The following is a 15,348-nucleotide window of genomic DNA, read 5'->3' on the forward strand; positions in this document are numbered from 1 at the left end:
AAATAATATATATATAATTAATAATATATATTTTTCATTTATTATCTGTTGCTCTTCCGGTTGACTTTATGTTATTAGATTAAGCAAAACACTGTTTCTAGAACTTACATTCATCAGAATTAATACTTATTAATGCACTCCTTGTAATTGAAATTGGAGTCTCAATGTCTTATTTTCTACCTTCGTCACCTTAGCAACGATGTGACAGGCAGCAACGCTCTTTTAAAGATAATTAGTTGGAAATCTGTTATTTAATGAAAATCCATTTCAACTATTGGAAATATTAGATAAAACGTTTATAAAAGTGAAATAAAATATACTTTTTTTTAAAGAAGAATGAACAGATAAATCGATAGAATGAACAGATAAATCGCACAGGAGTTGAATGTGGCTAAAATGCGCTAAATTAAAGAGGTTACTTTGTTCATTTTTAAGGATGTTAGCAAATTAAAACTGAAAATTTTATAGAACCGAATTCATAGAAATAGAAAAATGATTGATATATATTTATCATTAAAAAAAAAAGAGTTGTACAACTTTAATTAAATAGTAAAGTGTTGACTTTTTTTGTAAAAAGGTGAACTGGATTGATTTGTTTTTTTTCCTGCCCTTTTAGATAATGAATTGGTAATCGGTTATTTAATGCAAATCTATTTCAACTTTAAGAACTCTCTTAGATAAAAATATTAATAACAAATATTTTTCAAAATGACAACATGCATTCAATAGAATGTATAGGTTAATCACACAGGAGCTGAATGTGGTTAAACTGAGTCAAATTAAAGCGGTTACCACTTTGTTTGCTCAATTTTAAAGACGTTAACAAAATAAAACCGAAAATTTCATAGAACTGAATTCATAGAAATATAATAATGACTGATATATATTTATTATTAAAAAAAGAGAGAGATAGAGAGAGTTGTACAATTGCAATTAAATAATAAAGTGTTGGCTTTTGGGCACTTGATTGATTTGTTTTTTCCCCTTTAAAATAATGAGTTGGTGCAGCAAAAATAATAGGTATACTAGAAACTATACTAGTAAATAAAAGAAACGTCTCCAGATTTCATAAGGCAATCAAACATTGTCTTTCTCCAGAATGATTTGGCTATATTTTTATCTTGCTTAAATATTTATTAGCAACCACTGATGTCTATATTTTACATTTTTTTTAAAAACTCTAAAAATGCATAATAAATACGAACATTAGCGGACAACCTTCATAAAAAAATAATAACTTTCATAAAAAATTTTGATATTTTATTTATTTAGCAATAGATATATTTAAAACATGATGTAAGTGTGCTTTATTGAACCTTTTATTATGAAAAAAGAAGGAAAAAAAAATTTGTTGATGAAAATAGAAATTGACGTAATATTTACACAAAAATAAATAAATTTTCACTGTTTAGATATATTATCCAGAGAAGAATTTGAAAAAATGATGGTCGCAGTCATTAACGATATTGATTCCGATGATCACATGTTACTGTCCTTTCATCAATTGACTTTAAACAAATCGAATACAATTTCGGTTGATGACTTAAAAAGAACAGCCGATCTCTTCAGCATGGATTTGTCGAATGAAGAATTACAAGTAAGAACAGTTTTAAATTGCATTATTTTACATATCTCTAAGAACGGCCATTTAACAAATACTAAGAAGATTAAATATATTTGATATGTTTTTTAAACATCACATTTTATAGGATAAATAAAACTTTTTGAAACAACAAATCAATAAATTAAACACTACAAACATTCTTTGTCTAAACAAAAAAATTTGTAATCAATTATAAAACTTGTTTATCCAACGAGAATTTTAAGCAAAATATAATTTTTTGCGATTCTTTATTATTACTTAACAACTGTCAAAAAATTTTAAATTATAAGATGTGCAAAATTTTTGCATAAATTTAAAACTAATAGTCCATTAAATGTCATTTAGTTGACATTTAATTTTTTTCAATTAAATGCTCATTTAGTCAAATAAAATAAAAAATAAAATTTCAAACTAAATTGCTCCCGAGTAATGAAATTGAATAACTAATATTTTGAAATTATATCAAGAATTATAAGACTGATTCCTTTCAAGTTCTTTCAGTTAAAATTTTACAGTTTGAAATAATATAACATTTTGTGTACCTTAAAAACCAAATGTTTTTTTTTTTTAACCATTATAAAATTAATAAAGAATGTTAAAAAATATTTAATTTTTTTGGATAATAAAGTTTTATTATTAGTGCAAATTTTTTTTAATTCATTCAAATAAATACAAGGAATTCAAAAATTGAAATTATCATTAATAAAACCGAGTAACTTTTGACCACTTTCCAAACTAGCTTATTATGTTTTTCCCATATTAATTATTTCTATGTTTTGAGAGTCAGAATCTTCCTTCATAGAGTCATACTTAAGGTTAGCCCTTTCGACCCATTAAGATTGCTTTCTAGTACGTGAAAATTCTATTTCTTAATCAAAAGTTAAGATGTTCCTCTTTTTTTTGGTGAGCTGTACATTAATATACCACCCTCCGCATTTTAATGAGTGTTTTCCGTAGAACAGAATTTGTTAATATTGTATTTTGCATCAACTGTATAAGAAATACTTTGACAACAATATTACTAGATATTGATTGAATAAAATGCATCACGCTTGCTTATATAATTAGTATTTTTCATCATTGCAGGCACATTATAAATTCCCCTCTGGTATAATGCGTTTCTTATGTGTTTTTGGAAAAGTAGTGCATATTGAGGGGAAAATTTTTTAGTTACTCAAAGTATGCTTTAGAGGCATTCTGATAACAACTACTGAAACTGTGAAATTCATAATAAAGTCGGAACTCTATTTAACGAAGCTGCTAAATCCTGATAAGAAGTTTGTTATATGGAAAATTTGTTAAATAGAAAATCACCATTTGAAATACTTAGACAACACAAAACAGGTTTTAAATTTATGAACACTAGACATAATTAAAATAGCAATTGATGTATCTTTATCTTGTAAATTACTATCCACTACTGAATTGTCTCAAATGATTTTAACATTTTACCATATGAAGGTTTAGTGATTTCTTCATCATTTTCGTCTTTCTCACTATTTATTACTGTATTGTTTTTTTATTTTTCGCACTATCCAAAATATCTGATTCAGTAAATATTTCTGTGGTTGCAGCTTCAGAATCAATAAAAAGAAAATCATTGATCAGTACATCATTAATTTAGTGGTTCTCTCAGCTGTACCCACATTTTTTAAGTTCTTCTAAAGGAACGTCATCCTCCTCCTCCGTACTTTCCAAATTCTCTGCGCTAAGAACCTAGCTTTAGCAAAAATGTTACGAATAGTACAATCTGTAACATCATAGTTCCATGCTTTAGAAATTTCTGTTATGTTTTCTCATAAATTGATTTTTGGCATGGATTCCTGTATGAAATGGAAACAAAAAGGGAAAGCGATTTTACCACTATCTCTAAAAGTTAAGTAGTTAGTGCGAAAATCAATTCAAGGTAATTTCCCCCATAAATTGCGTTAACAAGTTTGAAATGTTCCAAAATACTTTGGGAAATAAGAAAAGTGGATCTTTAAGATAAGTTCGTAAAATAGAATTTTTAGTTCATTATTTATTTCATTAAGCTATCTGGAAGTAATTTTACGAAAAAATTTCCAAAATGCTCGACGTAAAATGGAAGTTCTTTAAATAGATATATATATTTTTGTACTGTATATACAGTACAAAACAGACTGTACAGTACAGACTGTATATTTTTCTTCACCTCAGGAAATGATAAGTACTGCAAGTGGAGATCAAAATGGAATGGTAACAAAAGAACAATTCCTAGAAATTGGTCGTAAAATATTTTAAGTCTTTGAAAACCAAGCTTGTATTTTTAAAAACAATAATGAAATAAAATTGATAAAACACATCATGCTTAAAAATACTTTCAACAGCTTTATTTTAAGAAATTCTTACATAATTTTCTGATGAAAAGAGTCAGCTAATGGTTTTACTATAGCTATAAACGGAAGTACATTTGATGAAAGGCTTGTGGCAGTAAAATATTCATTACAAACATTGTAAAAAATCAATACAAATGCAGGTTTTACAAAATTTTCACTAATTATGTTTAACATATATGTGACTACAATGTGTTGTATAAAAGTCATGCAAACAAAAACATGTTCTGTTTTTAGATCTGAAAGTATCTTTGACAGGGTAACATTATGTATTAAAAGAGACTAGGACATTTAATATAAAAAGATGCCATTAAAATTCTATGACAATACTACAATATAAAATGTCAATTCATTTTAAAGGTTAAAATAAATATTTTTAAATATGAACTTAAAATTAAAATGGAAACAATTGTTTGTTTTCTGTCATGGAAATTAAAGGAAAGAATAGAGGCAGAAGTAACTTTTAATTTTTGTTAATCATTAATTTAAATTTGATAATGTGCATTAAAAGATTTAAACCTTGAACTAAAAACTTTAAATTATCAGTAATAGAAAAATAATACTTTTAAATATACATATATATTTAATTAACACAACTTTAAAAACAGTTTATTAGAATTATAAATTTTTTCAAAATTAAATCTATAAATAAAAAAAAGTAAATATTTGATCAGAAAAAAATTATGATAAAAAATGAGTTCAATAAAAACAACTAGTTGGAGATCATTTTTAATTTAAAAGAATTACATATAATTATAATATAAACTTTATATTTCTAAATTTATTAATTTTTATTTTAAATTTTAGTAATTTTAAATTAAGAATAGTATAAAAAAAATTATTATAGATCTTAATATGGCACACTAATACAAGTAAAGAACCTGAAAGTAAATTTATAACAGAAAAAAACAACAAAATAAAATCATAATATTTTTTCAACTAAAAAGTAACAAGTGAATAGCTTAATTTTTTTCTTCTGTATAAATAAATTTTACATAATACAAGAATAATTTAAAAGAAAATACTTTTTAGTTTTTTCAGCTACACTCAAAAGAAAAAGAAAATCTATTTACAATTTTAACTTAAAGATGTACATTATATATAAATACAAGGTTTCATACATTTTTCAGTGTATTCAACCAATTAATTCTATCTATATGCACACTATGTTCAGAGATGGTGGGGATAACGAGAAAAGCCGTCAAACATATACACTATCAACATGAAAGAAAAAGAAATTTCTTCCGTACACCAAAGTACAAAATATCTACAGTCATTTTTATATACAATGTATAAATGTTCTACAAAAATATAAACCCATACAAATATACCAAAAGAGCTGTGCCCATGGTAAATTTGTACAATGGCTATGGGCGTAGCTAGGCCAACAGAAGCACCAACAATACAGTATTTCTGAACGGTTCCGATATCTAAACAAAATGCAAAACTATCACTGCCCACAAGTGACTAACAATAAATATCTTAACTTCACTCTACATCAAAAGTAAATGGCTGCAATGAAAAGTTCTAAAGAACATTTCAGAGAGCTGCAGACTTATCTAGACAAACTTCCTTTACAGATGAACTCAATTTACCAATTTTTGGTAAGAGACTTGAAATCTTCAAAAATGCTAATGTCCATGAGTTACTTTTTATAATCAGAGGCACTGTCGAACTTTAACTGCTTAGAGATTTCAAGAAGTATTTCACCTTTGGTATTCTTTCAAAGGTTTTACTATTTTTTCTGAAAAAAAAATATCTAATTATTCAATGCGTTTTGTGAGGATGAATACTCTTAACATACATTTTCACAATCATTGTAAAAAATAAACATGTGAAAAATTAATATTTCAGTAGGTAAAACAAAAAGGTTAATGAAATATAGCAAATCCCTATCCCTAAAACTGGAAACATTAAAACCTGTTTCGTTGACATTGGAAAAAAAAGTTGAACGGTACTTTAAAAAAACAGTTCCAAGTTTCATCAGGATATCACTGGTTAGTTTAAACATTTCTCATTTTATTACTTTTGCTACTGATTTGACAAATTTTTTATGCATTTTTGTTCCTTCCTCACTTAAATCTAATTTGAGAACTCTAGTCTGCCGTGCAATAGAAAAATCAATGAAAGCAACAAAAAATTCAAATTTGAGATTTGAATATATTTGGCATCTTTGTTTGATAAACAACATATTGCAAAGAAAAAAAAATTTTTTTTTTCAAAAATAAATTTCATTCTATCAATTTTTGCATTCATAGTATTAGCAATAGAAAGAAGAACAAAACTGTCAAGCCACTTTTCTATAAATCTATCATGTTTTTTCAATTGCACAGCAGAAGTGCATACAATTTCTTTTTCGATGAGAATTCTATAAAGAAATATCAGGGGAAATGATTATGGAAGACTAAGTATATAAAGATAGAAAATTAGTTATTTTCAATAGTTTGCTTCTTACCATCAGCAAACAATAGAATAGATATGTGCCTTAAATAAATAAACTGCAACAAATAGAAGTTTTTTATTTTATTTAAAATCATGTGTTTCTCTCCCTTATTTTCACAAAACATTGACATCAAAATCGTAAATAATAATAACAAAACAACAATGCTAAACATTCACCCTACATTTTTACCAGTGACAAATTTTAAAATCAATTTATAGAAATTCTAGAAAGTAATAAACAATGAATGCCACATTGAACATGTCTGAAATGATAATAATGTAATATCACTAACGTGGAGCATAATTATGATCAATATATTAAAAACTAATTAAATGAACAGCATTTTGATAAAGAACCATAGAATACAGAAACCTAAAATTATTTTTTAACCATCCCACTTGTATTTTATATTTCATTATAGTTTAAATTTATAGTTAATTATTCTAACCAAAATTATTATTGCATGCTTACCAATGTAGAGCTATTATGCTTTAAAAAGTAATTCAAAATTCTAAAATGCTTTTTCAAATTTTTAATGAATAACATTAAATAATGTTCATTTAAAAAATAAAAAACTATTTTTAAAAATTTTTTTTTTCAGAAATTGAAAAAAAAAATTTGTGAAATAGTTTTACTACTAATTACCTTAAGCAAAAAATAAAACTTTAACTATTTATAACTATGAAGTTTAAAAACATTTTGATTTATTTAGATAATTTTGTGACCAATAAATGTATTGAATTGTTTAGAGCTTTCATTATATATTAGTTAATTACTTTTGAATATTAAAGAAATTACTTAGAATTTTTATAAATAATTATACACAAATATTAGCTATTTCAAAGAGAACACAAAACATTAAAAAAAAAAAAAAAAAAAAAAAAAAAAAAAAAAAAAAAAAAAAAAANAGAAAACAAATTCAAAATGATAGCAGTTGCCAAATGACAAATGCTTTATAATCACAATTTAAATCCTGAAACATGTTAATTAGTACAAAAATCAACCAGAAAAAATTAATTACTACACAAATGATACTTACCATTATATACTTTTAAAATAGCTTCACAGACAAACTTGTATTGACTCTACAAATAAAAGAAATATTTACTTTTAATTACTTAGGCTGATATCAATGCATTTATAATCTATTAGAAACTTATATTTTAAGAATTCTGTTTTCAAAATTATAAATAAAAAGAAGGGACATTAACACAGTATGCATAAATAGAATGAAGAATAACAATCATTTACTCGTGTTTGCACAGTAAAAGACAAGGTCTAATTCAGAAAAAATTCAAAATTATAAAAACAATACTTTTAAACAGTCAGAATAAAACAGTTCTCCCTCTCAATAAACAAAAACTAGTATCTATAATATAACATATAGTACGTATATATTTAGAATAGCAAATCGAAATGAGCAAGTTAATCTCCCAGATATATATATAAAAAAAAAAAACACAAATAAAAGTACTGTGAAAATTGAAAATTATTGGTTTCTGCTCATATCCACATAAACTGGTGCTGTTCATGGTAAATATTTAAGCCAGAAATATTAAGTTCAACACCAGAATTCACTTTTAAAAAAACAGTTCCAAAATCAACTCACATCTGGACCTTTTAATATAAAAGTTCATGATGAATACATTAAACAGAATTTCAAAAAATTGAGTAAAAATTTTAAAATTAAAGAAATGAGCAAATTTAGATGGAAAAAACATTTAATTTTCCTTCATACAGTTAAAATTTTCTGGATTTATCATAAATTCTTAGAATTTTACCCTGAAAACTCTAAGACAAAATGAAAATCTGTGAGATTCCTTGAAAAACGTGAGAATTGTGATAAAATGTAGAAAATTGTAAATGTCGAAAATTAAATCGTATATTTTTTAAATCTAATTTTGTTCATTAGTATTTTATAGCTAAAAGTTTTATGATATTAAACAAAATAGTTTTTTTTAAATTTTGGTAATACATACTAAAGATAAATATTAATAGATTTCGAAAATGCTTATTACAATAATATTTTAAGAAATTTAGTTTCATAAATGCTTGTTAAATAGAAAATGTAAATAACAAAAAAGAAAAGAAAAGAAAATCAATTATTATCATTACTTTGTTGGAGAAGACAGTAAAAAAAAACGAGTCCTGTACTGATTCGGTTATTTAGACATTTTGGTTATTCAACACTGTACTGCACTTAAAAAGCAAAAGTATAGTTTAAACAATAAAAAAAGTGAAAATATAAATATCTTACAATGGTTTGTATCAGCATCGCTCTCTGATCTCTCATTGCCTTCACAATATCGAGTGGATAGACAGGTTCATTTGCTTCAATAAGGCACATTGCTGTTTCCATCAATATTAAAACACCAGTACGCCCAATACCAGCACTATATAAAGGAGNTTAAAAAATATTTAAAATAATGAAAAAAATTTTTTAAACATAACGACAAACAGCACAAATAGTATCATTTTAAATCATATATTCAAAAATTAGAGTCTTTTTTATCAATTAAATAATTTTTGGACCATTAAAAAATATTTAAAATAATGAAAAAAATTTTTTAAACATAACGACAAACAGCACAAATAGTATCATTTTAAATCATATATTCAAAAATTAGAGTCTTTTTTATCAATTAAATAATTTTTGGACCATTAAAAAATATTTAAAATAATGAAAAAAATTTTTTAAACATAACGACAAACAGCACAAATAGTATCATTTTAAATCATATATTCAAAAATTAGAGTCTTTTTTATCAATTAAATAATTTTTGGACCATTAAAAAATATTTAAAATAATGAAAAAAATTTTTTAAACATAACGACAAACAGCACAAATAGTATCATTTTAAATCATATATTCAAAAATTAGAGTCTTTTTTATCAATTAAATAATTTTTGGACCATTAAAAAATATTTAAAATAATGAAAAAAATTTTTTAAACATAACGACAAACAGCACAAATAGTATCATTTTAAATCATATATTCAAAAATTAGAGTCTTTTTTATCAATTAAATAATTTTTGGACCATTAAAAAATATTTAAAATAATGAAAAAAATTTTTTAAACATAACGACAAACAGCACAAATAGTATCATTTTAAATCATATATTCAAAAATTAGAGTCTTTTTTATCAATTAAATAATTTTTGGACCATTAAAAAATATTTAAAATAATGAAAAAAATTTTTTAAACATAACGACAAACAGCACAAATAGTATCATTTTAAATCATATATTCAAAAATTAGAGTCTTTTTTATCAATTAAATAATTTTTGGACCATTAAAAAATATTTAAAATAATGAAAAAAATTTTTTAAACATAACGACAAACAGCACAAATAGTATCATTTTAAATCATATATTCAAAAATTAGAGTCTTTTTTATCAATTAAATAATTTTTGGACCATTAAAAAATATTTAAAATAATGAAAAAAATTTTTTAAACATAACGACAAACAGCACAAATAGTATCATTTTAAATCATATATTCAAAAATTAGAGTCTTTTTTATCAATTAAATAATTTTTGGACCATTAAAAAATATTTAAAATAATGAAAAAAATTTTTTAAACATAACGACAAACAGCACAAATAGTATCATTTTAAATCATATATTCAAAAATTAGAGTCTTTTTTATCAATTAAATAATTTTTGGACCATTAAAAAATATTTAAAATAATGAAAAAAATTTTTTAAACATAACGACAAACAGCACAAATAGTATCATTTTAAATCATATATTCAAAAATTAGAGTCTTTTTTATCAATTAAATAATTTTTGGACCATTAAAAAATATTTAAAATAATGAAAAAAATTTTTTAAACATAACGACAAACAGCACAAATAGTATCATTTTAAATCATATATTCAAAAATTAGAGTCTTTTTTATCAATTAAATAATTTTTGGACCATTAAAAAATATTTAAAATAATGAAAAAAATTTTTTAAACATAACGACAAACAGCACAAATAGTATCATTTTAAATCATATATTCAAAAATTAGAGTCTTTTTTATCAATTAAATAATTTTTGGACCATTAAAAAATATTTAAAATAATGAAAAAAATTTTTTAAACATAACGACAAACAGCACAAATAGTATCATTTTAAATCATATATTCAAAAATTAGAGTCTTTTTTATCAATTAAATAATTTTTGGACCATTAAAAAATATTTAAAATAATGAAAAAAATTTTTTAAACATAACGACAAACAGCACAAATAGTATCATTTTAAATCATATATTCAAAAACTTTCAAAGTTAAAAAGTTACTTACGTCATTATTAATCAAAGTAAATTCTCGAAAGACAAATGATGACTTTTCCTGCTCTCTTATGCATGTGACACGGAGGGGACCAAGCTCTAATGTATCGTACAGATTTGGCCAGTATTTATGACATTTCGATCTTCCTCTTTCCATTAATGTAGTGACCATTACAACTAAAGTAGATTGCTGTTCCCATACCATCTAAATAAATATATTAGACTATAGATTTCTTCATAATTGCATTAAATAATCATATTAAATAATTAAATTGCATTAAATTACATAAGTTAAATAAAAATGTCAATACATACATAAAGCTAATTAAAGTTTAAAACAAAACTTTTATATGCATTTTTTAGAACAGCAATATTTTAATACAATCAAAATTCTATTTTTTTTTCGTAAATTTTAGGTACACTTAAAATATAACATACAATTTCCACACAAAGTGAAATGAAATAAACATAACATTTGATGGATTTTTTAAGCAAAAATATAAGCATAATTTTTACTTAATAAAATTTAAACAAGAAAGAGTATTCAGATCAAGCAGATTTAAAAAAAATGAAAAATTCAAAGCTCATCCAAGAACTTTTTTGTTCTACATAGGATTTTTGAAACCGTACATTTTTTTAGAGGTTAAAAATCATATTTTATCTTCATCAATTATTCTGCACTAAAAAATCCTTTAAATAATAAATTTGAAAGTTATGAATGTGGTTTTATCAATGTAAATTTTAGTTTTACAAGGCAGTTATATATTCTGCACCACATCCAAATTTTACATACATGTTTTATTAACATCGTGTTTACGTACATGTTTTTACAGGTCAAAAATCATATTTGCCCTTAATCTATTATTCTGCTTTAACAAATCATTTAAAAAATAAATTTGTAAGTTATGCATGCAGTTTTATAAATGTAAATTTTAGTTCCACAAAGCAGTTATACATTCTGTACTATATCCAAAATATTAAATAACACTCCAAAATTTTTCACATACCAGCCAAAAATTCATGGTTGTATTTGGAAGTGGACCTTGGCAAGCAATATATCTGTTTACAATACCTGATGTGGGAATCTCCATCTACACAAAAATAAATAAAAATTTTATTGGAACCAGTATAATTTCAATAGGCTGTATTTTTTACAATGCATTTGAATTACTCACATTTACATGGCTGGCATTTATATAATCCCCATTAGATCCTCCATGCAAAATCACTCTGGTGCTGTCATCTATAAAATAGATAGTGCAAAGAAAAGTTATAACATGATACTTCATGATAGCATTATGGATAAGATCTCATCAATGCATGGGTTTTACTTACAAGGTGATATGTCTTTATATCGATTTTTGTTGAGGTTTTCAGGTAGTTTAGCAATATTCATAGACATGCCTGGTTTTTTCCTGTACAATTGCTATAAATAAAGAAATGAATGATTAAAACAAAATAAATATAGCTTTCATCCAAACTAGGAAAAATAAATGCGATAAGTCAGGAAATCTTCTGCAAAATTCGTAAATTAAATTAAAACTGATTTCTTTAGTTTTTTATGCGCATTGCAGAACACATAACAGAAATAGATGTGTAACTGGGTGAATGTTATGGCTAAAGTTCCTTAAAAATAAGAATGAATGCTCTGGTTAAAATAATGAAATTTGCTAAATTAACAGTAGAATTATCAATAACTATTAATTTAAAATAGAGTTGTTAACATTAAAACGCACATCTCATAGCGAATTTTAAATTATACTTCATTCAAAGAGAAAAGAAATAAATTTCTGTTAGAAATCAAGTTATTTAGAAATGAAAAAAAAAGCAAGTAATATTATAGAATACTTAGTAATGATATAATAAAAAAAATATTCATAAATAAAATTATGATCTTTCAAATTAGTGATCTTTCAAATTAGTAAATAAAATTATGATCTTTCAAATATAACTTAAAGTGACTTCAAGTTTTACATGAAAAATAAAACACTTTTTTATGAGGAATTCTTGTCTTGAAATAAAAGTATTGTAACCCTTTTTTTTTTCCTTCAAATTTGTAACAATTAAGAAAGTTACAAGATATTTATACTATTATGCACTTCTTTTTAAAAAATAAATAAATAAAGTCTAGGTTGTTCCACTCACATCAAATCTAGCTATAGCTGCACCACTTTCTAAACCATCACTAAGAAGTAGCATGGATTCAGCAAGCACATCCGAACGTGGAACTTTAGAGGACACATGGTCAGCATCAGGTATATATTGAAAATCTGGCTCTTCCACATCCTCTCCAGCATAGACTTAAAAAGAAAAATTGTATAAAACAAATCAAAATTAGGACTAAAAGACATCACAACTACAAAACTAAGAGCAGAAAAAAATAGAAGAAATTTAATTTTCTTTTTCTTTTTGAAAAGTATACAAGCAAAATTTTCCTTTTTTCTTATCACATAGCAATTTACTCTATTCAAACCATTTATTCCAAATAAATCTTTAATCTTTACTTAAATACAACAGAATTATATTCAGCTATATTTCTAATACTGTAATAAGATACGTCAGATATAGCCAAGGACAAATTCAGGCAGGGAGTTTGACGAAGGCGGTACATTTGATATATAACTTATAAAATAATACATAGTAATCATATACTTTATTTCTAGCACTATGAAATACATTAATATTTAATTGGGCAGCTAGCTGAATACATAAAATAGTTAAATATAAAAGATTTATGAATCTAGAGTTCAATTAAAAATATTTTTAACAGATATAACCAAGGTAGTAATAACCAGACACCTAGAGTGAGTATTGCAGATTGATTTTGTGTAAAATTCTTTTTAAGATGAAAACTCTTTTGAAAAATGGAAAAATCTTAAAAACAAATATTTTTTTACATACAAACAAATATCTAAAACAAATATTTTTTTGACATTAAAATTGATTTCAAACATATGATTCTTATGTGTAGTATAAACTTTAAATACAGTTTAAATCAAAGGAATTTTTTTATAAGTATTTCCAACAAAAACCTGATATTAGCAAATGAAAATTTAGCTTTAGATATTTTCAATGATATTGAACCAAATTTGCTTATAATACTAGATTTGGTTTTGCCTTCACTGGACCATAGGCAAAACAAATTTGGATTTTGATGAAGGTTTTGCAGATTAATATTTACAATTCTGCAATTTTGCGGTTTATTGAATAGATGCTGATAGAGTTGTTTTGAGAGCACATTAGTTACAAAAAAGATCACTATTCTCTAAAATATAAATTTTCACAACTAATTCCATACAAATTTTTGTTTATTTGAAATATTCTGACAAAATATTATAGACTAAATAGAACTTTACGAAAAATTAACAAAAAACAGACATTTTTGATTTTGAAATCATACAATTTAAACAGCATAAAACTTGATCATGTTACATTATAAAATAATCAACATTGTAGTATTGTATCATAACTTTATCAGCTTACGCATATGTTCAAATAAAAGACATCCAAAAAAAATAGAGTACAAAAACTTTACAATATAATAACCCCTGTACTAAAATTAAAGAAACTCTTTTACTTTTAGTTTTCAGTTACAAAACAACCACTTAGAATTTTACTGCAAATATCTCCAAACAGTTTAAACTATACCTTGCATAAGATTTTAAGATGAATTTCAAAATTCAGTAATAATAACGAATTTGTTCAAAACACTTACAGTTAGCTTTCTTACAAAAAGATATAAATAAAACAATTTTAAACATTTAAAATTAAAGTTTATTTTAAAACAACTTACCATTTGGACGTACGGTTAAAACTAACTCAGCTGGATGACGATCTCGAGAAGCTCGTATTAGTTTCACAACCTAAATTTTAAAAAAATTAAAAACTTAATATTACAAAAAAATATTAACTTAGTATTTCTGACTAACTTTAAAATTAAATTAGCACCACATAATAGTGAAAATTGAAAATTCTTCTGTGAGAATTTTATCACTTATAATAAGAGAATGAAGGAAAAGATCAAAATGTAAGCCTGATAACGAAGAAAAAAAAAATAGGATCAAAAATTCAAAAAAAAAATAATAATAATTAATCACGGGTTGTAGGAAAAATATAAATCACAGAATAAATTATCTGATAGTGTGAGATTATTTAGATTAAATATAGGGTTTAAGGGCAAAAATGTCAGAAGCAGCGAAAAATGTTTATGGTAAGACAATATATACTAAGCACAAATATTATCACATAACCAATGTAACAAAATCAAACAATGTTTCAAATCTGACACAAAACTAAGAAGAAAATAAATTAAAGAGGAGAAATAACTGGAGTACCTTAGGGTTTTTGTCACCATATTTAGTGGAAGAAGGTTAACCCTTTGAGGACTTAGGGAAGAGTGAATATCATAAAGCATATCTTATTTTCTATTAAATGAACTTCAACTACACTCTTAGTAAAATTTATGTAATTCCAGAGAATACAATTAAAATGTCCCATATAATGCAGCATCATTACAATAAGGGTTTAAGGACCAGATTAAAATATTTAAATGTTAGATAAAAAATTGATGTATCAATTGACAATTGGTGTATAATACTCAAAGCTGTGTTACAATTTTAATAAATGGTACCATATTTCTGTAGAAGTTCATCTACAGTATTA

General features: G+C 24.2%; 2 protein-coding genes across 2 annotated transcripts in view; both read right to left on the reverse strand.

Moving 5' to 3' along the window:
• Nucleotides 1-3,932: 3,932 nt before the first annotated feature.
• LOC139425021 (tyrosine-protein phosphatase non-receptor type 4-like) lies at nucleotides 3,933-10,891 on the reverse strand. Its single transcript, XM_071177796.1, has 4 exons — nucleotides 10,625-10,891; nucleotides 8,658-8,793; nucleotides 7,440-7,485; nucleotides 3,933-5,701 (listed from the first exon to the last, which is right to left on the reverse strand). Exons 1-4 carry the CDS (start codon nucleotides 10,651-10,653, stop codon nucleotides 5,664-5,666), a joined length of 249 nt encoding a protein of 82 aa, XP_071033897.1. The 5' UTR covers nucleotides 10,654-10,891; the 3' UTR covers nucleotides 3,933-5,663.
• LOC107443952 (protein tyrosine phosphatase Meg) overlaps nucleotides 10,655-15,348 on the reverse strand; it is a 69,301-nt gene continuing 64,607 nt past the window's right edge. The window contains exons 17-22 of the mRNA XM_071176948.1: nucleotides 14,480-14,549; nucleotides 12,832-12,986; nucleotides 12,022-12,112; nucleotides 11,862-11,929; nucleotides 11,694-11,777; nucleotides 10,655-10,891 (exon numbers count right to left, since the gene is read on the reverse strand). Coding sequence (XP_071033049.1) covers nucleotides 10,655-10,891; nucleotides 11,694-11,777; nucleotides 11,862-11,929; nucleotides 12,022-12,112; nucleotides 12,832-12,986; nucleotides 14,480-14,549 — 705 coding nt within the window. The remainder of the gene's footprint in view (nucleotides 10,892-11,693; nucleotides 11,778-11,861; nucleotides 11,930-12,021; nucleotides 12,113-12,831; nucleotides 12,987-14,479; nucleotides 14,550-15,348) is intronic.

This window comes from Parasteatoda tepidariorum, chromosome 2 (genome assembly GCF_043381705.1).
Source record: "Parasteatoda tepidariorum isolate YZ-2023 chromosome 2, CAS_Ptep_4.0, whole genome shotgun sequence".
Classification (NCBI taxonomy): domain Eukaryota; kingdom Metazoa; phylum Arthropoda; class Arachnida; order Araneae; family Theridiidae; genus Parasteatoda; species Parasteatoda tepidariorum.

Excerpts from the sequence above, each read along its gene's own strand:
- LOC139425021 (XM_071177796.1), bottom strand. The coding sequence starts at position 10,653 with ATGATACTATTTGTGCTGTTTGTCGTTAT. Across the intron at positions 8,794-10,624 it reads TTTGTGCTGTTTGTCGTTAT|TGCTGGTATTGGGCGTACTG; the intron begins GTTTAAAAAATT and ends TCCTTTATATAG. Across the intron at positions 7,486-8,657 it reads CGATGCTGATACAAACCATT|AGTCAATACAAGTTTGTCTG; the intron begins GTAAGATATTTA and ends TTTTATTTGTAG.